We start from the raw sequence: 26,295 nt of genomic DNA, 5'->3' as shown, positions 1-26,295 counted from the left end.
TCTGGTTGTGACTCGTGGGTGTGTATGGTTGCCAGATTGGCTTGTTGGGGACTTATAAATTTAGCTGCCTACACCAGTGATGGAAAATGGTTTGTGCCGTTGTTGTGGTCCAGTGAATGTTATCATCAGCAGTGTGAAATAGATCATGAGGGATTTCAACGAGAAACGGAAAGTGTGTCGCAATGGTGTTGTTGAGTAGTTTGAGGTTCTCCTGTTGTTTGGGTGTAAGGTGGGGCGAGAAGTTCAGGATCGGGAAGTAGATGTCTGCATTAGGGAAGGTAGACCGTGCCTGTCTGTACAGAGCTTTAAGTTGTTTGATAGAAGTGTGTTTGGGGTCCTGGTCCTTGTTATTGTTGCCAATGGAGAAGATGACAATTTTGGTGGCTGGGCTGGATGGTGTCTTTTCACATATTTTGAGAAAATGGTATATGTTTGCTCCAGGGTAACTGTCCAGTTGGATGTTAGGGTTGGTGTAGTGAGGAATCCGTTTGATGTTTGAGTCCCCCAGGAAGACTACAGGCTTTTTTAGTCGGAAAGACCAGTCCTGTAGCTTCCTGTGGGGCCGGGCTAAGTGTGTTGTGACTTTGAGTTTGGGTGGAGATAGAAGTGTGGACTGTAACATCGGGGGGCCCGGATGGCAGCCAACCAGGTCCACGGGGGGTTGGTCAGTGCAGGAGGAAACAGAGGAGGCATGGGCGGCCGGATGGGACGCTGGGGGGGAGGAGGCCGGGAGGGTCCCGGAAGGGGGCTCAGAGTGGGCAATGGAGGCCATTTTGACCTTCTGTGGCCCAATCATCATGTGATTCTCCCCCCCCCCCCCCCCCCCCCCCGGGGGCCCACAGCTCCAGGAAGCCAAACGCCCACACGGTATCAGTCGGCCCTCTGCCTCCTCTGTTGGTGAAGAATCAAAAGAAACCAAATCATTGGTTTTAATAGAAACGTTGGACATTACGGAAGGGGTGGATTTTGATAATGGAATGGTATCAAGAATTTGATTTTCTAGGATTTTGACCTGATTAGTTGGACCTCCATGGACCTGGGCCGCAACCATCCGGTCCCTGTTGGATTCTGTGGCCGAGAAGGATGTATGGGCTGGCTGCTGTTCCTGGTTATTGGGCTGTGGAATGGAAGGCAGCGGGAAAGAGCAGTTTGCAGATGAGGTAGGTGTAAGTGTTGTCATATGGTTAAAAATGGGGAAAATAGGGGAGAGTTCAGGATCCAAGTGGGGGGAGTCAACTGTTTTTTGGGAAAGTAGTGAGAAGGTAGGACGCCTGGGTCTCTGCGGTAGGGGTGTGGAGGCCTGTGGCACAAGGGACGCTGAGTGGGGATTAACCGAAGCTTTGTGTTTGGTGGAGGTAATGGACCGGTGACGGGGGCTTTGGGGGGGTTTTTTGTATATGGGCAATGGATGAAGTGAAGTTTGTTGTGGAGGGTTGGTGAGGTTAGTGGTCAGAGATGGGGATGTACTAGAGCAGTCTTGTTTAATCTGATTCAAGTGATGGGTGACATTTTCCAAGAGGGTGGGTTTTGGGCCCAAGTACAGCGACAGTTTGTGGGGAGCTTTCGGTTGTGGAAGTCCAGGGAATTCCTCCTCCTCTTCTAAAATGGGGGTGAGGGGTCTATCCGTGCGGGTACTGATAGCTGGTGGAAATGATGGGTTAGGTGTGACCGTGGTAACTGTTGAGGCTGAAGAGGAGTCTGAAGGGATATGGGGAGTGTTTGCTGCTAACTGTATGTCTGTGGGGTGAATGTTCAGGATGTCTCCAACTGTTTTTATGGTTGCAGGTGAAATGCGACTGTGATATCTTTTCTTGGCCCAGGCAGTGGCTATCTGAAGGGCTAGTGAATTTTTCGGTGTATCTGTCAAAGATGAAATAACTGTTGTGTAATGTTCTGAGAGGATGACCATGTTCCTATGCATCCATTCTACTGTATTTTGCTGAACCTTAGTTCGTGTGGCTTCACTGGGTGTGGATGGTTTAATAAAATCCGTTAGTCTGTTGACTTGGCGAATCATGCCTGCGGGAAATGTTTGGGAAGTGATTGAGTTATCTGCTATATGTTTGTGATGGACTGCTTGAATGAGTTTGAAATACTTTTTGCTAATGCTACGTGTGACCGGATCAGCTGCTCGATAGGGTGTGTACGTAGCCTGTCTAGCTTGGTGTGATGGATTCTGTAGTCGGTAGTGATGAGTGGCTGGCTGATGGCCTCCATTTTGTGTGTTGGAAAGTGAATGAGAATTGATTTGTAGAGACATCAAAGGTGGTGGGGGTAAAAGTGGCGTGCGTTGTGAGGATAGATTATGAGGCTGAGGCCATGCAGAGGTCCCCCCACTGCTCAGCTGCCCCGCCTTGGTCCTGCAAGAAATCATATCAATCGTTGTGTCGGGGTGGCCTACCTTAGCGAAGCGAGGGTCCGTCGTCCTCTTCCAAGCTCAGCATTCCAGAGTGTTGCTGGAGTTTTGGCGTCCATTGATGTGGGCCTTGATGGTTAACTAGTGCTCAAAGAGGGTTATTGAGACTAGGTATGAGAGCCAGAACGTGATGGTAAGATGGGGCCCGGGAGGGCTGGAAGGCCAAGGAGGCCAAGCCCCACAAATGATTAAAAACTAACTTTATTAATTAAAATAATAAAATAATAAAAGCCAAATAAAACCAACAAGGGCAATAAAAATTTTTTAAAAGAGGTCAGTGTGACAAAGCACACTAAAAGACTCTAAAAAAGACCGAGGGTGAGGGTGCAGTAGAGCAGTATAAAAACCTTCGGGGGGCCAGGGTTAGGGTTTGGGGCCAGGGTTAGGGTTCGGGGGCCAGGGTTCAGGTTCGGGGGGCCAGGGTTTGAGGCCAGGGTTCGGGTTCGGGGGGCCAGGATTCGGGGGCCAGGGTTAGGGTTCGGGGGGCCAGGGTTAGGGTTGGGGGCCGGGGTTAGGGTTGGGGGCCGGGGTTAGGGTTCGGGGCCGGGGTTAGGGTTTGGGAGCCAGGGTTCGGGGGCCAGGATTAGGGTTTGGGGGCCAGGGTTCGGGGGGCCAGGGTTAGGGTTTGGGAGCCAGGGTTCGGGGGCCAGGGTTAGGGTTTGGGGCCAGGGTTCGGGGGCCAGGGTTAGGGTTCGGGGCCGGGGTTAGGGTTTGGGGCCGGGGTTAGGGTTAGGGTTCGGGGGGCCAGGGTTTGAGGCCAGGGTTCGGGTTCGGGGGGCCAGGATTCGGGGGCCAGGGTTAGGGTTCGGGGGGCCAGGGTTAGGGTTGGGGGCCGGGGTTAGGGTTCGGGGCCAGGGTTAGGGTTTGGGAGCCAGGGTTCAGGGGCCAGGATTAGGGTTTGGGGGCCAGGGTTCGGGGGGCCAGGGTTAGGGTTTGGGAGCCAGGGTTCGGGGGCCAGGGTTAGGGTTTGGGGCCAGGGTTCGGGGGCCAGGGTTAGGGTTCGGGGCCGGGGTTAGGGTTTGGGGCCGGGGTTAGGGTTCGGGGCCAGGGTTAGGGTTCGAGGGCCAGGGTTAGGGTTCGAGGGCCAGGGTTAGGGGCCAGGGTTAGGGTTCGTGGCCAGGGTTAGGGTTCGGGGGCCAGGGTTAGGGTTAGGGTTCGGGGCCAGAACAGAGTTATAGTACATCCAGAATTGAAGTCAGAACTGAAGTCGGTTCCGTTCTAAATCACTAAAAATGATCATTTTTGTCCTCCATCCCAGTCTGATCGTCTTACAGATGCACCGTCTTTTCTTTAACGTCATCTCCAGGAATTCTTTCCAGGATCCTGGAAGAACTTTTCAGGACTCTTTAATGGATGTTTCTCTTCACAAGAACCACTCAAGGTCCACCAGACTTGTTGAAATCCGCAAGTTCTGTTTAAGCTTCCAGTCAAACCAGAAAGAGACAAAGTCTGGACCAGGACTGGTAACGTGTAGAACGCCGTGTTCTCTCTTTTGGGGTTTTAGCAGTTCAGGATGTCTCACACTGAGCTGGTCAGAACTGGAACATGGTTTCCACAATGACACTGATGATTAAAATCAGCTGATTCTGGCATCACGATCAGGAGACAAGTCCTCTTCCTATTGGCTGGAGACTGGTTGGTGGCCCCTCCCCTTCTGCTATGCGTGCGCTATGATGAAGTGACTGGATGTTCTGTATCAGGTACAAATCGGTATGTTTTGGTGTGTGTGAGTATGTGTGCTCCCACCTGTCCAGGCTGAGTGAGGATCGAGGGATTCCTGTGTAGTAGAAAGACTTCAGGTCCCGGATCAGACCATCTCCTGCCGGTCTCTGGTTCCACCTCTGGGCCAGTCGGTAGATCTTATTGTCCGACCTGGCAGAGAGGAGAAGAGTTAGTCTGCTGCTTCCAGACTTCCAGAGAGTTCCAACACTTTCCATGGACCTTTAACTGGTCCTGAGACACCAGGCGGTCCCTGAACACAGAAAAACCCGTCCAGACACAAAACCTGAACCTCATGGACCAGGTGAGGGATGCAGCCAGACTTCTACAGCTAAAAGCACTTACAGAATCCAGCTGAGATTAAACAGGAGCTCAGGTCTCCTAGACCAGAACAAGATCTGGTCTTAGTCCCACATCAGACATCTGTTGCAAAAATTCCATCAGGTGGATTTTAAAATGGGAAATCCTGCTGGACTGGTTCTGCTGGTTCTGATACTCACTACCAGGCTGTTCAGCAGCAGATCCGTCCCAGCCTCTGAGGCTTCTCTGACTGATGCATGCTGGCTGTTTGAGGGTGTCTGGAGCTCCGGATCATCTCTGCATCCAGGTGGCCCCACACCTGAAGCTCGGTCCCGGCTTTCAACCCGTCTGAGCGAGTGCATCTATCTGCTGCTGAGCGCCATCAACACCTGTTCACCGCGAACGCATCGGCACGCTCATGAGTTAACACACACACATCAAGTGGAGAGGGAGGAGGAGGAGGAGTAACGACATGGGGAGGCTGGAGAGGAGCGAATAGACGGATGTATGTTGCTACAGAGCTCTCTCACACACACTCAGTATGTAAATGTGATGGAGGAGGGACGGCAGCGTCAGGATCTGAGAGGCTGCAGACAAAAGGGGCTGAACAGGGATAGAGTGTGAGTGTGTGTGTGTGTGTGTGTGTGTGTGGAGGGGGGGGGGGGGGGGGGGGTAAGACTGCTGCTCTGTGGAAAAGTTAAATAAAATTGTCATTAAATAACTGTACCGGAAAAATTCAGATAATTAAATATTATAACTGCACATCATGTACACTGTGACGACACTCTTTCACAATAAAAGAGTCCAAGAAAATACAAATCAGGTGCAGATTTTACATAAAACAAAATAAAATGTTAAGTCAGAAACAAAAATGTAAAATTTACAGGAAACATGAAGCAGTAAAAAGATTAAAAAAAAAAAAGATTCATTCTTTTCTTTAAAAAAAAAACATCAAGGAAAAGAGAACTTTTTTTTAGATTATTCTGAAATTCTGAGTTTTGTTTATTTTATGTTCATCAGAAAATAAACTGATGACCTTCAACTGTTTGTTGTTTGGAGGAAAGAACTGAACCAAGACCAGAACCAGGAGGTGATGGATGGACTACTGACCGGTCTGTGAGGAAGAGAATCTAGATGTCGACCCGGATGAAGATAAGGGACCAGTTTCTGTTGAAAGGACAACTGAGACACAACTGAACAAAGAATTCTTCCAGTTTACTTTTCATTACTGACCAACCGTTGAATCCAAAAATCTGGTGACAAAACCAAAATATGTTGGCACTAGACCAGGGGTCGGCAACCCACGGCTCTGGAGCCGCATGCGGCTCTTTAGCGCTGCCATAGTGGCTCCCTGGAGCTTTTTCAAAAATGTTTTTAAAAAATGGGAAATGATGGGGGAGGGAAATATATTTTTGTTTTGATATATTTCTGTAGGAGGACAAACATGGCACAAACATTCTTAACGTTTTCCAATGCTGTAAAAATGTGTAAAATAAATATTAAATTTCAACATTTCTGTCAAGGAAGATTTGCGTCATAGCCTGCGACACATGTAGCCTATCAGCAGGGCGGGATGCCAGGCAGGTGGCGTTGTAAACAAACCGGGGCTGTGTGATGGGACATGGATCCCAAAGGGAAAAACAGAAAAATAACCGAGGAGAACAGAGGATTCAACGTTTCTTGGACCGAATCATTTTCATTCATTGCCAATGCGGAAGGATTGCCTGAATGTTTGCTCTGTAGCGAGAAGTTGTCAAATAACAAAAAGAGTCATGTGGAAAGACATTTCCGGGGAAAGCATGCTACATTTGCCAGTTGGGAGTGTGAGAAAAAGTGCCATTGCATTATTTCTGGAGAAATTAGAGAAGCACAAAAATAGATATAAGTGGATTGCATCTCCAAACTCCACTACTGCTGTAGTTTTGTTGCAATCCGGGAGATAATAAAGCATAGAAAACCGTTCACAGATGGTGACTACATGAAGGAGTCAGTCATCAGCATATCAGGACACGTATTTCCAGACTTCAGAAACAAAACCGAGATCATACAGAAAATCAGAGACATGCCCCTCTCCGCTAAGATAGTGAAGGAAAGGATCATTAAAATGGCGGCAACATCACCGATCAGCAAATCAAGGACATTAATTCAGCACAAGTTACATCTTACATGTTGAGAAGCTGACCAGTCATGTCCGACAACAGAAATCACATTAAACGGGTAAGAACATCATCCTTCATAGACACAGACTGAGTAACAAAGTGGATGTTTTTATAAATGATTTCTGATTATTGTCAGTATATATCTGGAGTGACAATTGGTAATGGTGCTCAGGTCGGAGGATAGCTGCGTTGGTTGCGTGTCTAAAGAGAAGAGGATGCTGCTGCGTTTTACCCTTGCACTGACTTGCTTGGCATTTGCACAGAAATCAAACTGTATTAATTTGATTTGATATACTTTCCCTTTTTAAAAGGCTGCTGGTTTATTTTTTATAAATGATGGCAGCGTCTTATCGCGCTCTGTTTGTTATCCAGATAAGGGGCGCGTTATGCTCATTCCATTTTGTTTTTTTCGAATTCTTAAAAATAAAAACTACATTAAAAAAATCATATTTCTTTATAGCATTTTTTAATTTCATCAAAGCAACGAAACATAGTTCATTAATATTGCCATGAAGTTAAACATGAGGCGGCATCGTACAACAGAGTCGTCACGTGGTGCGTCATTCTCTACAGGATGCGCTGCAGGGAAAATAAACATTTTATTATTAAGACTCATTATGTATTTGTAGCCATCTTAGTCATTTTGATAGTCGGCTAATATAGCTGATATAGATACATAAAGCATGTGTTGCCTTCATGATAAGGCTTATATAAGGCTTTTAATATTTTGCGGCTCCAGACATATTTGTCTTTTTTTTTTGGTCCAATATGGCTCTTTCAACATTTTGGGTTGCCGACCCCTGCTCTAGAGTAATTAAGATTATGCAACTTCTAGATATGTGGATGAATTTCTCTATAAATGCTTTGCAGGGAGATTTCCTTGTGTTGTGAAATTATAGTTTGATTGATGAGGTTTGATTTGAAGTGTTTAACAGCTGCTAGCGTATGCTACGCTAACCTCCGCCTTGTCTCTCCTGCACCTTTAAAGATCAAATACCAACATTTTGATTGTCATGGTTTAGTGTTTTTTGTGTTGTATATACGTCTGTTTTCCGGTCTTATTTTGAAGTTTTTTTCCCTTGTGTACTTTGTTTAGCTTCCCTTTCGGGTTAATTGGTACACATGTTTTCAGTTAATACAATTGCCCTGTGTCTCGTGTTTTCTGTGTATATGCTACCTGGTTTCTGTTTTCATTTCCTGGTGTATTGTGTGTGTTTGTTGCTTTTCTCTGTGGTCTGTGCAGTTATTACAGCTACATTCACAGTATTTCCCCTGCTTCACCAGCCTGCATTTGGCACCACATCATCATGCTCCATAACACTGATTTGTCTCCAAGTGACTGAGGAAAGTATCGGGAACACACATGGGTTCTCCGTCACGTACCACATGCTGACCAATAACACATGCAAACATACATGTTTAGCATAACAGTGACATCAGTGTTTAGTTGTTAGTCTCTAGAAAACATCCCTCTGTGTACCATGTCAGTACCTGTCCATGGTCATGTACTGATAATCAATAATCAGACAAGCTGTGATTCCCTCCCAACATGAAGCTGTGAGAGCTTAGAAGACATATAATCTTTTAGTTGCTGCAGACGAAGATGTAAAACCAGTCTCCTGACTACGTGTTTTATCCAGCTGCTGATTGGCTGAGATGCTTCAGGTGTGAGGAAGTCTGAGTGTGTCTGTGTGTGTTTATGCGTGCAGTCGAGACAAAGACCTGGTGGGAGGACGGGAAGCTGTTGCTGTGGTTCCACACCTTTATGTTGTTCTTATCTGCTGCAGCAGCTGTGGATGTGTGCGAGTTCACATTCAGCTCTGCTGGTGTAAATATCAGAGAAACTGAAGGACAGATCTTCAGGAAGATGACATCTTCAGGTCCAAACCAGCTAGTAGGAAAGCACAATGTCACAGGATGTGAAATAAATTGTCAGAGGAACCAAAAATCATTTGTTTGCACAGCCAGCTTTGTTTGTTGGAGGAGTCTGGACCAGCCTGAGACCGAATGAGTTGATGAGGTTCATAAAGTCATTGGCCTGAGTTTTGCCAGTGTGAATATTTAGGTCTCCATGACAACCAGCGGTGTCACATCATCAGGTATGTCAGAGTAACATGTCCATGTCAGAAACAAAGTCGTTCATATTGCCTCCTGGGGAGCAATATATGACCAGAAAGTATGTATTGGTAGGAGCAGAGACCTGGATTACATGATACTCGAGGGCTGAGCAGGAAGCCATGGGACACAGAGAGGTAAAGTTCCATGTTTTAGGAAGCAGGACGCCCGTTCCACCTCCTCGTCCAGCACAGCAAGGTGTCTGGGTGAAATCTGCATTAAGGGAGAGGACAGCTGGAGTCGCTGTGTTTTCCGGACGGATCCAGGTCTCAGTCAGGACCAGGACCTGAACGTCTGAGACTGACATCAGAGAACTGATGAATTCTGTTTTATTTACTGCGGACTGACAGTTCCAGAGACGGGAGGTGACAAAGGATCCGGATAGCGTGTGAATAGCGTTGTCTGTGGGAGACACGCCTTGGTCTGTACCCATATCGGATGGGGATGGGTTGGTGGTACATGGTGTTATGAGCTTAGCTGGTGGTTCCTGCGCTTGTTGGATTCGCACAGGTAGACTCGCAGGTCTACTTGCAGGTCTATTCGTATCACCACCTCATCACCATGAGAATCTCCCGTTACACCTCATCATGATGAGAATCTTCTGTTCCACCTCATCACCATGAGAATCTCCCGTTCCACCTCATCACCATGAGAATCTCCCATTCCATCTCATCATCACCATGAGAATCTCCCATTCCACCTCATCACCATGAGAATCTCCCATTCCATCTCATCACCATGAGAATCTCCCGTTCCATCTCATCACCATGAGAATCTCCCGTTCCATCTCATCACCATGAGAATCTCCCGTTCCACCACATCACCATGAGAATCTCCCGTTCCACCTCATCACGATGAGAATCTCCCGTTCCACCTCATCACCATGAGAATCTCCCGTTCCACCTCATCACCATGAGAATCTCCCATTCCATCTCATCACCATGAGAATCTCCCGTTCCACCTCATCACCATGAGAATCTCCCGTTCCTCCACATCACCATGAGAATCTCCCGTTCCACCTCATCATGATGAGAATCTTCTGTTCCACCTCATCACTATGAGAATCTCCCATTCCATCTCATCATCATCATGAGAATCTCCCGTTCCACCTCATCACCATGAGAATCTCCCGTTCCACCTCATCACCATGAGAATCTCCCGTTCCACCTCATCACCATGAGAATCTCCCATTCCATCTCATCATCATGATGAGAATCTCCCGTTCCACCTCATCACCATGAGAATCTCCCGTTCCACCTCATCACCATGAGAATCTCCCGTTCCACCTCATCACCATGAGAATCTCCCATTCCATCTCATCACCATGAGAATCTCCCGTTCCACCTCATCACCATGAGAATCTCCCATTCCATCTCATCATCATGATGAGAATCTCCCGTTCCACCTCATCACCATGAGAATCTCCCGTTCCACCTCATCACCATGAGAATCTCCCGTTCCACCTCATCACCATGAGAATCTCCCGTTCCACCTCATCACCATGAGAATCTCCCGTTACACCTCATCATGATGAGAATCTTCTGTTCCACCTCATCACCATGAGAATCTCCCGTTCCACCTCATCACCATGAGAATCTCCCGTTCCACCACATCACCATGAGAATCTCCCATTCCACCACATCACCATGAGAATCTCCTGTTACACCTCATCATGATAAGAATCTTCTGTTCCACCTCATCACCATGAGAATCTCCCGTTCCACCTCATCACCATGAGAATCTCCCGTTCCACCACATCACCATGAGAATCTCCCGTTCCACCACATCACCATGAGAATCTCCTGTTCCACCACATCACCATGAGAATCTCCCGTTCCACCTCATCACCATGAGAATCTCCCGTTCCACCACATCACCATGAGAATCTCCCGTTCCACCTCATCATGATGAGAATCTTCTGTTCCACCTCATCACCATGAGAATCTCCCATTCCATCTCATCACCATGAGAATCTCCCGTTCCACCACATCACCATGAGAATCTCCCGTTCCACCGCATCACCATGAGAACCTCCCATTCCACCTCATTACCATGAGAATCTCCCGTTCCACCACATCACCATGAGAATCTCCCGTTCCACCTCATCGCCATGAGAATCTCCCATTCCACCTCATCGCCATGAGAATCTCCCATTCCACCTCATCGCCATGAGAATCTCCCGTTCCACCTCATCGCCATGAGAATCTCCCGTTCCACCTCATCGCCATGAGAATCTCCCGTTCCACCTCATCACCATGAGAATCTCCCATTCCACCTCATCGCCATGAGAATCTCCCGTTCCACCTCATCACCATGAGAATCTCCCGTTCCACCTCATTACCATGAGAATCTCCCGTTCCACCTCATCACCATGAGAATCTTCTAATCTTTCTATAGAGACAGGTATATAAACCAGACTATAAATTTTCATGGTTTCATGGTTTCATTTCGTCTACATTGTAAGTGGAATGTGTCTGTCTTGTGTAGATAAACTGGAAGCTGGATTTGACATGCGCACTGCTTTTGATAGTGAAAAGATCTGATTCAAGATGTTATGAAACCGTGTGTCTCTCAGATGTCTGAGAAAAGGAAGAAAAAGAGAGGAGACAATAAGCTTTTCAACATCAGAACATTAAATCCAGAATGTTCGTTGTTTTCCCGCATCAGCCTGCAGCTGCAGCCAACAAACATCAGAAACAAAGAATGCTTCGGCACGATGCCAGCCTCCGCCAAGGAGACAAGCCTCCACCGCTCATTGGCTCAAAGGACTGGTCTGTTTCCATGGATCCCACAGAAAGGCAACAGGTGAGGAAGAAGAGGAGGAGGAAGAGGAGGGTGGAGAAAGAGCAAATGTCCTCTTCCAAACATTTACAGATGTTTAGCAGCAAACTGAGGAGGAAGTCATTTTTATCTTTGCTTCGAGGGAAATCAGCTGGAAGATCATCCATGTGAAACATTTTCACATGTCTGATCTGCTACTGGGGGAGATGAGGACAAGTTCACCATCACTGAGGCAGCCCTACTTTAACCTGCTGGGTCGCCATGGTAACACATCGGGACATTAATTTCTCCAGGCTTGGGCATCATTTATTTTGCACACAGACCATTCAGCAGATGGAAACATCTCAGATAAACAGAATTAAATTTGAGGAGACGTTGGGTGAACAACGATTATGCTGTCAGCTGAGAATAAGAATAGTCCAGCTTATATTTCATCCCTTTGCGTACTGGTACTACTTTTTACAGCGTAAAGTGTGTACCTGTCCTATTTATTATTGTATTGTAAAGACCGGTTAAGACACAGAACTCTAGCTGTAGCCCACAGCGTCCCGCCGCACGTCACGTTGTTCCCTCGCTTCTGTGTTTACATTGAAGTGGACGTGCTTATTGTACTACAGTAGTACCACTAACAGTCATGTACTACAGTAGTACTACTACCAGACATGTACTACAGTAGTACTACTAACAGTCATGTACTACAGTAGTACCACTAACAGTCATGTACTACAGTAGTACCACTAACACACATGTACTACAGTAGTACTACTAACAGTCATGTACTACAGTAGTACTACTAACAGTCATGTACTACAGTAGTACCACTAACAGTCATGTACTACAGTAGTACTACTAACAGTCATGTACTACAGTAGTACTACTAATAGTCATGTACTACAGTAGTACTACTAACAGACATGTACTACAGCAGCACTACTAACAGACATGTACTACAGTAGTACTACTAACAGACATGTACTACAGTAGTACTACTAACAGACATGTACTACAGTAGTACTACTAACAGACATGTACTACAGTTGTACTACTAACAGTCATGTACTACAGTAGTACTACTAACAGACATGTACTACAGTAGTACCACTAACAGTCATGTACTACAGTAGTACTACTAATAGTCATGTACTACAGTAGTACTACTAATAGTCATGTACTACAGTAGTACTACTAACAGACATGTTCTACAGCAGTACTACTAACAGTCATGTACTACAGTAGTACTACTAACACACATGTACTACAGTAGTACTACTAACAGTCATGTACTACAGTAGTACTACTAATAGTCATGTACTACAGTAGTACTACTAATAGTCATGTACTACAGTAGTACTACTAACAGACATGTACTACAGCAGTACTACTAACAGTCATGTACTACAGTAGTACTACTAACACACATGTACTACAGTAGTACTACTAACAGTCATGTACTACAGTAGTACTACTAATAGTCATGTACTACAGTAGTACTACTAATAGTCATGTACTACAGCAGCACTACTAACAGACATGTACTACAGTAGTACTACTAACAGTCATTTACTACAGCAGTACTACTAATAGTCATGTACTACAGTAGTACTACTAACAGTCATGTACTACAGTAGTACTACTAACAATCATGTACTACAGTAGTACCACTAAAAGTCATTTACTACAGTAGTACTACTAACAGACATGTACTACAGTAGTACTACTAACAGTCATTTACTACAGCAGTACTACTAACAGTCATGTACTACAGTAGTACTACTAACAGTCATGTACTACAGTAGTACTACTAACAGTCATGTACTACAGTAGTACTACTAACAGTCATTTACTACAGTAGTACCACTAACAGTCATTTACTACAGTAGTACTACTAACAGACATGTACTACAGTAGTACTACTAAAGGACATGTACTACAGTAGTACTACTAACAGACATGTACTACAGTAGTACTACTAACAGTCATGTACTACAGTAGTACTACTAACAGACATGTACTACAGCAGCACTACTAATAGTCATGTACTACAGTAGTACTACTAATAGTCATGTACTACAGTAGTACTACTGACAGACATGTACTACAGCAGCACTACTGACAGACATGTACTACAGTAGTACTACTAACAGACATGTACTACAGTAGTACTACTAACAGACATGTACTACAGTAGTACTACTAACAGACATGTACTACAGTAGTACTACTAACAGTCATTTACTACAGCAGTACTACTAACAGTCATGTACTACAGTAGTACTACTAATAGTCATGTACTACAGTAGTACTACTAATAGTCATGTACTACAGTAGTACTACTAACAGTCATGTACTACAGTGGTACCACTAACAGTCATTTACTACAGTAGTACCACTAACAGTCATGTACTACAGTAGTACTACTAACAGTCATTTACTACAGCAGTACTACTAACAGTCATGTACTACAGTAGTACTACTGACAGTCATGTACTACAGTAGTACTACTAACAGTCATGTACTACAGTAGTACTACTAACAGTCATTTACTACAGTAGTACCACTAACAGTCATTTACTACAGTAGTACTACTAACAGACATGTACTACAGTAGTACTACTAACAGTCATTTACTACAGCAGTACTACTAACAGTCATGTACTACAGTAGTACTACTAATAGTCATGTACTACAGTAGTACTACTAACAGTCATGTACTACAGTGGTACCACTAACAGTCATGTACTACAGTGGTACCACTAACAGTCATTTACTACAGTAGTACTACTAACAGTCATGTACTACAGTAGTACTACTAACAGTCATGTACTACAGTAGTACTACTAACAGTCATGTACTACAGTAATACTACTAACAGACATGTACTACAGTAGTACTACTAACAGACATGTACTACAGCAGTACTACTAACAGACATGTACTACAGCAGTACTACTAACAGACATGTACTACAGTAGTACTACTAACAGACATGTACTACAGTAGTACCACTAACAGTCATTTACTACAGTAGTACTACTAACAGTCATGTACTACAGTAGTACTACTAACAGACATGTACTACAGTAGTACTACTAACAGACATGTACTACAGTAGTACTACTAACAGACATGTACTACAGTAGTACTACTAACAGTCATTTACTACAGTAGTACTACTAACAGACATGTACTACAGTAGCACTACTAACAGTCATTTACTACAGTAGTACTACGAACAGTCATTTACTACAGTAGTACCACTAACAGTCATGTACTACAGTAGTACTACTAACAGACATGTACTACAGTAGTACTACTAACAGTCATTTACTACAGCAGTACTACTAACAGTCATTTACTACAGTAGTACCACTAACAGTCATTTACTACAGTAGTACTACTAACAGTCATGTACTACAGTAGTACTACTAACAGACCTGTACTACAGTAGTAACACTAACAGTCATTTACTACAGTAGTAACACTAACAGTCATTTACTACAGTAGTACTACTAACAGACCTGTACTACAGTAGTACTACTAACAGACATGTACTACAGTGGTACCCCTAACAGTCATTTACTACAGTAGTACCACTAACAGTCATGTACTACAGTAGTACTACTAACAGTCATTTACTACAGCAGTACTACTAACAGTCATGTACTACAGTAGTACTACTGACAGTCATGTACTACAGTAGTACTACTAACAGTCATGTACTACAGTAGTACTACTAACAGTCATGTACTACAGTAGTACTACTAACAGTCATTTACTACAGTAGTACCACTAACAGTCATTTACTACAGTAGTACTACTAACAGACATGTACTACAGTAGTACTACTAACAGTCATTTACTACAGTAGTACTACTAACAGTCATGTACTACAGTAGTACTACTAATAGTCATGTACTACAGTAGTACTACTAACAGTCATGTACTACAGTGGTACCACTAACAGTCATTTACTACAGTAGTACCACTAACAGTCATTTACTACAGTAGTACTACTAACAGTCATGTACTACAGTAGTACTACTAACAGTCATGTACTACAGTAGTACTACTAACAGTCATGTACTACAGTAATACTACTAACAGACATGTACTACAGTAGTACTACTAACAGACATGTACTACAGCAGTACTACTAACAGACATGTACTACAGCAGTACTACTAACAGTCATTTACTACAGTAGTACTACTAACAGTCATTTACTACAGTAGTACTACTAACAGTCATGTACTACAGTAGTACTACTAACAGACATGTACTACAGTAGTACTACTAACAGTCATTTACTACAGTAGTACCACTAACAGTCATTTACTACAGTAGTACTACTAACAGACATGTACTACAGTAGTACTACTAACAGTCATTTACTACAGCAGTACTACTAACAGTCATGTACTACAGTAGTACTACTAACAGTCATGTACTACAGTAGTACCACTAACAGTCATGTACTACTGTAGTACTACTAACAGTCATTTACTACAGTAGTACCACTAACAGTCATTTACTACAGTAGTACTACTAACAGACATGTACTACAGTAGTACTACTAACAGTCATTTACTACAGCAGTACTACTAACAGTCATGTACTACAGTAGTACTACTAATAGTCATGTACTACAGTAGTACTACTAACAGTCATGTACTACAGTGGTACCACTAACAGTCATTTACTACAGTAGTACCACTAACAGTCATGTACTACAGTAGTACTACTAACAGTCATTTACTACAGCAGTACTACTAACAGTCATGTACTACAGTAGTACTACTGACAGTCATGTACTACAGTAGTACTACTAACAGTCATGTACTACAGTAGTACTACTAACAGTCATTTACTACAGTAGTACCACTAACAGTCATTTACTACAGTAGTACTACTAACAGTCATGTACTACAGTAGTACTACTAACAGTCATGTACTACAGTAGTACCACTAACAGTCATGTACTACAGTAATACTACTAACAGACATGTACTACAGCAGTACTACTAACAGACATGTACTACAGCAGTACTACTAACAGACATGTACTACAGCAGTACTACTAACAGACATGTACTACAGTAGTACTACTAACAGACATGTACTACAGTAGTACCACTAACAGTCATTTACTACAGTAGTACTACTAACAGTCATGTACTACAGTAGTACTACTAACAGACATGTACTACAGTAGTACTACTAACAGACATGTACTACAGTAGTACTACTAACAGTCATTTACTACAGTAGTACTACTAACAGACATGTACTACAGTAGCACTACTAACAGTCATTTACTACAGTAGTACTACGAACAGTCATTTACTACAGTAGTACCACTAACAGTCATGTACTACAGTAGTACTACTAACAGACATGTACTACAGTAGTACTACTAACAGTCATTTATTACAGCAGTACTACTAACAGTCATTTACTACAGTAGTACTACTAACAGTCATGTACTACAGTAGTACTACTAACAGACCTGTACTACAGTAGTAACACTAACAGTCATTTACTACAGTAGTACTACTAACAGACCTGTACTACAGTAGTACTACTAACAGACATGTACTACAGTAGTACAACTAACAGTCATTTACTACAAAAGTACTACTAACAGACCTGTATTAATGTAGTACTGCTAACAGTCATGTACTACAGTAGTACTACTAACAGTCATTTACTACAGAAGTACTACTAACAGACCTGTACTACAGTAGTACTGCTAACAGTCATGTACTACAGTAGTACTACTAACAGTCATTTACTACAGTAGTAACACTATCAGTCATTTACTACAGTAGTACTACTAACAGACCTGTACTACAGTATTACTACTAACAGTCATGTACTACAGTAGTACTACTAACAGTCATTTACTACAGTAGTACTACTAACAGTCATTTACTACAGTAGTACTACTAACAGACATGTACTACAGTAGTACTACTATCAGACATGTACTACAGTAGTACCACTAACAGTCATTTACTACAGTAGTACTACTAACAGACCTGTACTACAGTAGTACTACTAACAGTCATGTACTACAGTAGTACTACTAACAGTCATGTACTACAGTAGTACTACTAATAGTCATGTACTACAGTAGTACTACTAACAGACATGTACTACAGCAGTACTACTAACAGACATGTACTACAGTAGTACTACTAACAGTCATTTACTACAGTAGTACTACTAACAGACATGTACTACAGTAGTACCACTAACAGTCATTTACTACAGTAGTACTACTAACAGACATGTACTACAGTAGTACTACTAACAGACATGTACTACAGTAGTACTACTAACAGTCATTTACTACAGTAGTACTACTAACAGTCATGTACTACAGTAGTACTACTAACAGTCATTTACTACAGTAGTACTACTAACAGTCATTTACTACAGTAGTACCTCTAACAGTCATTTACTACAGTAGTACTACTAACAGACATGTACTACAGTAGTAGTACTAACAGACATGTACTACAGTAGTACTACTAACAGACATGTACTACAGTAGTACTACTAACAGTCATTTACTACAGTAGTACTACTAACAGACATGTACTACAGTAGCACTACTAACAGTCATTTACTACAGTAGTACTACGAACATTCATTTACTACAGTAGTACCACTAACAGTCATGTACTACAGTAGTACTACTAACAGACATGTACTACAGTAGTACTACTAACAGTCATTTACTACAGCAGTACAACTAACAGTCATTTACTACAGTAGTACCACTAACAGTCATTTACTACAGTAGTACTACTGACAGTCATGTACTACAGTAGTACTACTAACAGTCATGTACTACAGTAGTACTACTAACAGACATGTACTACAGTAGTACTACTAACAGTCATTTACTACAGTAGTACTACTAACAGTCATTTACTACAGTAGTACCACTAACAGTCATTTACTACAGTAGTACTACTAACAGACATGTACTACAGTAGTACTACTAACAGACATGTACTACAGTAGTACTACTAACAGACATGTACTACAGTAGTACTACTAACAGACATGTACTACAGTAGTACTACTAACAGTCATGTACTACAGTAGTACTACTAACAGACATGTACTACAGCAGCACTACTAACAGACATGTACTACAGTAGTACTACTAATAGTCATGTACTACAGTAGTACTACTAACAGACATGTACTACAGTAGTACTACTAACAGTCATGTACTACAGTAGTACCACTAACAGTCATGTACTACAGTAGTACTTCTAACAGACATGTACTACAGTAGTACTACTAACAGTCATGTACTACAGTAGTACTACTAATAGTCATGTACTACAGTAGTACTACTAACAGACATGTACTACAGCAGCACTACTAACAGACATGTACTACAGCAGTACTACTAACAGACATGTACTACAGTAGTACTACTAACAGACATGTACTACAGTAGTACTACTAACAGTCATGTACTACAGTAGTACTACTAACAGACATGTACTACAGTAGTACCACTAACAGTCATGTACTACAGTAGTACTACTAACAGTCATGTACTACAGTAGTACTACTAATAGTCATGTACTACAGTAGTACTACTAACAGACATGTACTACAGCAGTACTACTAACAGACATGTACTACAGTAGTACTACTAACAGTCATTTACTACAGTAGTACTACTAACAGACATGTACTACAGTAGTACCACTAACAGTCATTTACTACAGTAGTACTACTAACAGACATGTACTACAGTAGTACTACTAACAGACATGTACTACAGTAGTACTACTAACAGTCATTTACTACAGTAGTACTACTAACAGTCATGTACTACAGTAGTACTACTAACAGTCATTTACTACAGTAGTACTACTAACAGTCATTTACTACAGTAGTACCTCTAACAGTCATTTACTACAGTAGTACTACTAACAGACATGTACTACAGTAGTAGTACTAACAGACATGTACTACAGTAGTACTACTAACAGACATGTACTACAGTAGTACTACTAACAGTCATTTACTACAGTAGTACTACTAACAGACATGTACTACAGTAGCACTACTAACAGTCATTTACTACAGTAGTACTACGAACAGTCATTTACTACAGTAGTACCACTAACAGTCATGTACTACAGTAGTACTACTAACAGACATGTACTACAGTAGTACTACTAACAGTCATTTACTACAGCAGTACAACTAACAGTCATTTACTACAGTAGTACCACTAACAGTCATTTACTACAGTAGTACTACTAACAGTCATGTACTACAGTAGTACTACTAACAGTCATGTACTACAGTAGTACTACTAACAGTCATTTACTACAGTAGTACTTCTAACAGTCATTTACTACAGTAGTACTACTAACAGACATGTACTACAGTAGTACTACTAACAGACATGTACTACAGTAGTACTACTAACAGTCATTTACTACAGAAGTACTACTAACAGACCTGTACTACAGTAGTACTGCTAACAGTCATGTACTACAGTAGTACTACTAACAGACATGTACTACAGTAGTACTACTAACAGTCATTTACTACAGCAGTACTACTAATAGTCATGTACTACAGTAGTACTACTAACAGTCATGTACTACAGTAGTACTACTAACAATCATGTACTACAGTAGTACCACTAAAAGTCATTTACTACAGTAGTACTACTAACAGACATGTACTACAGTAGTACTACTAACAGTCATTTACTACAGCAGTACTACTAACAGTCATGTACTACAGTAGTACTACTAACAGTCATGTACTACAGTAGTACTACTAACAGTCATGTACTACAGTAGTACTACTAACAGTCATTTACTACAGTAGTACCACTAACAGTCATTTACTACAGTAGTACTACTAACAGACATGTACTACAGTAGTACTACTAAAGGACATGTACTACAGTAGTACTACTAACAGACATGTACTACAGTAGTACTACTAACAGTCATGTACTACAGTAGTACTACTAACAGACATGTACTACAGCAGCACTACTAATAGTCATGTACTACAGTAGTACTACTAATAGTCATGTACTACAGTAGTACTACTGACAGACATGTACTACAGCAGCACTACTGACAGACATGTACTACAGTAGTACTACTAACAGACATGTACTACAGTAGTACTACTAACAGACATGTACTACAGTAGTACTACTAACAGACATGTACTACAGTAGTACTACTAACAGTCATTTACTACAGCAGTACTACTAACAGTCATGTACTACAGTAGTACTACTAATAGTCATGTACTACAGTAGTACTACTAATAGTCATGTACTACAGTAGTACTACTAACAGTCATGTACTACAGTGGTACCACTAACAGTCATTTACTACAGTAGTACCACTAACAGTCATGTACTACAGTAGTACTACTAACAGTCATTTACTACAGCAGTACTACTAACAGTCATGTACTACAGTAGTACTACTGACAGTCATGTACTACAGTAGTACTACTAACAGTCATGTACTACAGTAGTACTACTAACAGTCATTTACTACAGTAGTACCACTAACAGTCATTTACTACAGTAGTACTACTAACAGACATGTACTACAGTAGTACTACTAACAGTCATTTACTACAGCAGTACTACTAACAGTCATGTACTACAGTAGTACTACTAATAGTCATGTACTACAGTAGTACTACTAACAGTCATGTACTACAGTGGTACCACTAACAGTCATGTACTACAGTGGTACCACTAACAGTCATTTACTACAGTAGTACTACTAACAGTCATGTACTACAGTAGTACTACTAACAGTCATGTACTACAGTAGTACTACTAACAGTCATGTACTACAGTAATACTACTAACAGACATGTACTACAGTAGTACTACTAACAGACATGTACTACAGCAGTACTACTAACAGACATGTACTACAGCAGTACTACTAACAGACATGTACTACAGTAGTACTACTAACAGACATGTACTACAGTAGTACCACTAACAGTCATTTACTACAGTAGTACTACTAACAGTCATGTACTACAGTAGTACTACTAACAGACATGTACTACAGTAGTACTACTAACAGACATGTACTACAGTAGTACTACTAACAGACATGTACTACAGTAGTACTACTAACAGTCATTTACTACAGTAGTACTACTAACAGACATGTACTACAGTAGCACTACTAACAGTCATTTACTACAGTAGTACTACGAACAGTCATTTACTACAGTAGTACCACTAACAGTCATGTACTACAGTAGTACTACTAACAGACATGTACTACAGTAGTACTACTAACAGTCATTTACTACAGCAGTACTACTAACAGTCATTTACTACAGTAGTACCACTAACAGTCATTTACTACAGTAGTACTACTAACAGTCATGTACTACAGTAGTACTACTAACAGACCTGTACTACAGTAGTAACACTAACAGTCATTTACTACAGTAGTAACACTAACAGTCATTTACTACAGTAGTACTACTAACAGACCTGTACTACAGTAGTACTACTAACAGACATGTACTACAGTGGTACCCCTAACAGTCATTTACTACAGTAGTACCACTAACAGTCATGTACTACAGTAGTACTACTAACAGTCATTTACTACAGCAGTACTACTAACAGTCATGTACTACAGTAGTACTACTGACAGTCATGTACTACAGTAGTACTACTAACAGTCATGTACTACAGTAGTACTACTAACAGTCATGTACTACAGTAGTACTACTAACAGTCATTTACTACAGTAGTACCACTAACAGTCATTTACTACAGTAGTACTACTAACAGACATGTACTACAGTAGTACTACTAACAGTCATTTACTACAGTAGTACTACTAACAGTCATGTACTACAGTAGTACTACTAATAGTCATGTACTACAGTAGTACTACTAACAGTCATGTACTACAGTGGTACCACTAACAGTCATTTACTACAGTAGTACCACTAACAGTCATTTACTACAGTAGTACTACTAACAGTCATGTACTACAGTAGTACTACTAACAGTCATGTACTACAGTAGTACTACTAACAGTCATGTACTACAGTAATACTACTAACAGACATGTACTACAGTAGTACTACTAACAGACATGTACTACAGCAGTACTACTAACAGACATGTACTACAGCAGTACTACTAACAGTCATTTACTACAGTAGTACTACTAACAGTCATTTACTACAGTAGTACTACTAACAGTCATGTACTACAGTAGTACTACTAACAGACATGTACTACAGTAGTACTACTAACAGTCATTTACTACAGTAGTACCACTAACAGTCATTTACTACAGTAGTACTACTAACAGACATGTACTACAGTAGTACTACTAACAGTCATTTACTACAGCAGTACTACTAACAGTCATGTACTACAGTAGTACTACTAACAGTCATGTACTACAGTAGTACCACTAACAGTCATGTACTACTGTAGTACTACTAACAGTCATTTACTACAGTAGTACCACTAACAGTCATTTACTACAGTAGTACTACTAACAGACATGTACTACAGTAGTACTACTAACAGTCATTTACTACAGCAGTACTACTAACAGTCATGTACTACAGTAGTACTACTAATAGTCATGTACTACAGTAGTACTACTAACAGTCATGTACTACAGTGGTACCACTAACAGTCATTTACTACAGTAGTACCACTAACAGTCATGTACTACAGTAGTACTACTAACAGTCATTTACTACAGCAGTACTACTAACAGTCATGTACTACAGTAGTACTACTGACAGTCATGTACTACAGTAGTACTACTAACAGTCATGTACTACAGTAGTACTACTAACAGTCATTTACTACAGTAGTACCACTAACAGTCATTTACTACAGTAGTACTACTAACAGTCATGTACTACAGTAGTACTACTAACAGTCATGTACTACAGTAGTACCACTAACAGTCATGTACTACAGTAATACTACTAACAGACATGTACTACAGCAGTACTACTAACAGACATGTACTACAGCAGTACTACTAACAGACATGTACTACAGCAGTACTACTAACAGACATGTACTACAGTAGTACTACTAACAGACATGTACTACAGTAGTACCACTAACAGTCATTTACTACAGTAGTACTACTAACAGTCATGTACTACAGTAGTACTACTAACAGACATGTACTACAGTAGTACTACTAACAGACATGTACTACAGTAGTACTACTAACAGTCATTTACTACAGTAGTACTACTAACAGACATGTACTACAGTAGCACTACTAACAGTCATTTACTACAGTAGTACTACGAACAGTCATTTACTACAGTAGTACCACTAACAGTCATGTACTACAGTAGTACTACTAACAGACATGTACTACAGTAGTACTACTAACAGTCATTTACTACAGCAGTACTACTAACAGTCATTTACTACAGTAGTACTACTAACAGTCATGTACTACAGTAGTACTACTAACAGACCTGTACTACAGTAGTAACACTAACAGTCATTTACTACAGTAGTACTACTAACAGACCTGTACTACAGTAGTACTACTAACAGACATGTACTACAGTAGTACAACTAACAGTCATTTACTACAAAAGTACTACTAACAGACCTGTATTAATGTAGTACTGCTAACAGTCATGTACTACAGTAGTACTACTAACAGTCATTTACTACAGAAGTACTACTAACAGACCTGTACTACAGTAGTACTGCTAACAGTCATGTACTACAGTAGTACTACTAACAGTCATTTACTACAGTAGTAACACTATCAGTCATTTACTACAGTAGTACTACTAACAGACCTGTACTACAGTATTACTACTAACAGTCATGTACTACAGTAGTACTACTAACAGTCATTTACTACAGTAGTACTACTAACAGTCATTTACTACAGTAGTACTACTAACAGACATGTACTACAGTAGTACTACTATCAGACATGTACTACAGTAGTACCACTAACAGTCATTTACTACAGTAGTACTACTAACAGACCTGTACTACAGTAGTACTACTAACAGTCATGTACTACAGTAGTACTACTAACAGTCATGTACTACAGTAGTACTACTAATAGTCATGTACTACAGTAGTACTACTAACAGACATGTACTACAGCAGTACTACTAACAGACATGTACTACAGTAGTACTACTAACAGTCATTTACTACAGTAGTACTACTAACAGACATGTACTACAGTAGTACCACTAACAGTCATTTACTACAGTAGTACTACTAACAGACATGTACTACAGTAGTACTACTAACAGACATGTACTACAGTAGTACTACTAACAGTCATTTACTACAGTAGTACTACTAACAGTCATGTACTACAGTAGTACTACTAACAGTCATTTACTACAGTAGTACTACTAACAGTCATTTACTACAGTAGTACCTCTAACAGTCATTTACTACAGTAGTACTACTAACAGACATGTACTACAGTAGTAGTACTAACAGACATGTACTACAGTAGTACTACTAACAGACATGTACTACAGTAGTACTACTAACAGTCATTTACTACAGTAGTACTACTAACAGACATGTACTACAGTAGCACTACTAACAGTCATTTACTACAGTAGTACTACGAACATTCATTTACTACAGTAGTACCACTAACAGTCATGTACTACAGTAGTACTACTAACAGACATGTACTACAGTAGTACTACTAACAGTCATTTACTACAGCAGTACAACTAACAGACATGTACTACAGTAGTACCACTAACAGTCATTTACTACAGTAGTACTACTAACAGTCATTTACTACAGTAGTACTACTAACAGACATGTACTACAGTAGTACCACTAACAGTCATTTACTACAGTAGTACTACTAACAGACATGTACTACAGTAGTACTACTAACAGACATGTACTACAGTAGTACTACTAATAGTCATGTACTACAGTAGTACTACTAACAGACATGTACTACAGTAGTACTACTAACAGTCATGTACTACAGTAGTACCACTAACAGTCATGTACTACAGTAGTACTTCTAACAGACATGTACTACAGTAGTACTACTAACAGTCATGTACTACAGTAGTACTACTAATAGTCATGTACTACAGTAGTACTACTAACAGACATGTACTACAGCAGCACTACTAACAGACATGTACTACAGCAGTACTACTAACAGACATGTACTACAGTAGTACTACTAACAGACATGTACTACAGTAGTACTACTAACAGTCATGTACTACAGTAGTACTACTAACAGACATGTACTACAGTAGTACCACTAACAGTCATGTACTACAGTAGTACTACTAACAGTCATGTACTACAGTAGTACTACTAATAGTCATGTACTACAGTAGTACTACTAACAGACATGTACTACAGCAGTACTACTAACAGACATGTACTACAGTAGTACTACTAACAGTCATTTACTACAGTAGTACTACTAACAGACATGTACTACAGTAGTACCACTAACAGTCATTTACTACAGTAGTACTACTAACAGACATGTACTACAGTAGTACTACTAACAGACATGTACTACAGTAGTACTACTAACAGTCATTTACTACAGTAGTACTACTAACAGTCATGTACTACAGTAGTACTACTAACAGTCATTTACTACAGTAGTACTACTAACAGTCATTTACTACAGTAGTACCTCTAACAGTCATTTACTACAGTAGTACTACTAACAGACATGTACTACAGTAGTAGTACTAACAGACATG

The 26,295-nt window shown here is 41.0% G+C and overlaps 1 protein-coding gene across 1 annotated transcript in view; it reads right to left on the bottom strand.

Annotated features, from left to right (window-relative positions):
- Positions 1-4,730, bottom strand: part of LOC306771505 (ankyrin repeat and fibronectin type-III domain-containing protein 1-like) — a gene marked incomplete at both ends in the record, with an annotated part of 55,289 nt that extends 50,559 nt beyond the window's left edge. The window contains 2 exons of the mRNA XM_079260671.1: positions 4,163-4,288; positions 4,687-4,730. Of these exons, the coding sequence (XP_079116797.1) occupies positions 4,163-4,288; positions 4,687-4,730 (170 nt within the window). The remainder of the gene's footprint in view (positions 1-4,162; positions 4,289-4,686) is intronic.
- Positions 4,731-26,295: the final 21,565 nt, after the last annotated feature.

The sequence above is a fragment of the Telmatherina bonti genome (assembly GCF_933228915.1).
Source record: "Telmatherina bonti genome assembly, chromosome: 21".
Classification (NCBI taxonomy): Eukaryota; Metazoa; Chordata; class Actinopteri; order Atheriniformes; family Telmatherinidae; genus Telmatherina; species Telmatherina bonti.
The sequence above is the reverse complement of the archived record's forward strand: the minus strand, read 5'-3'. Positions and strand labels throughout refer to the sequence as shown.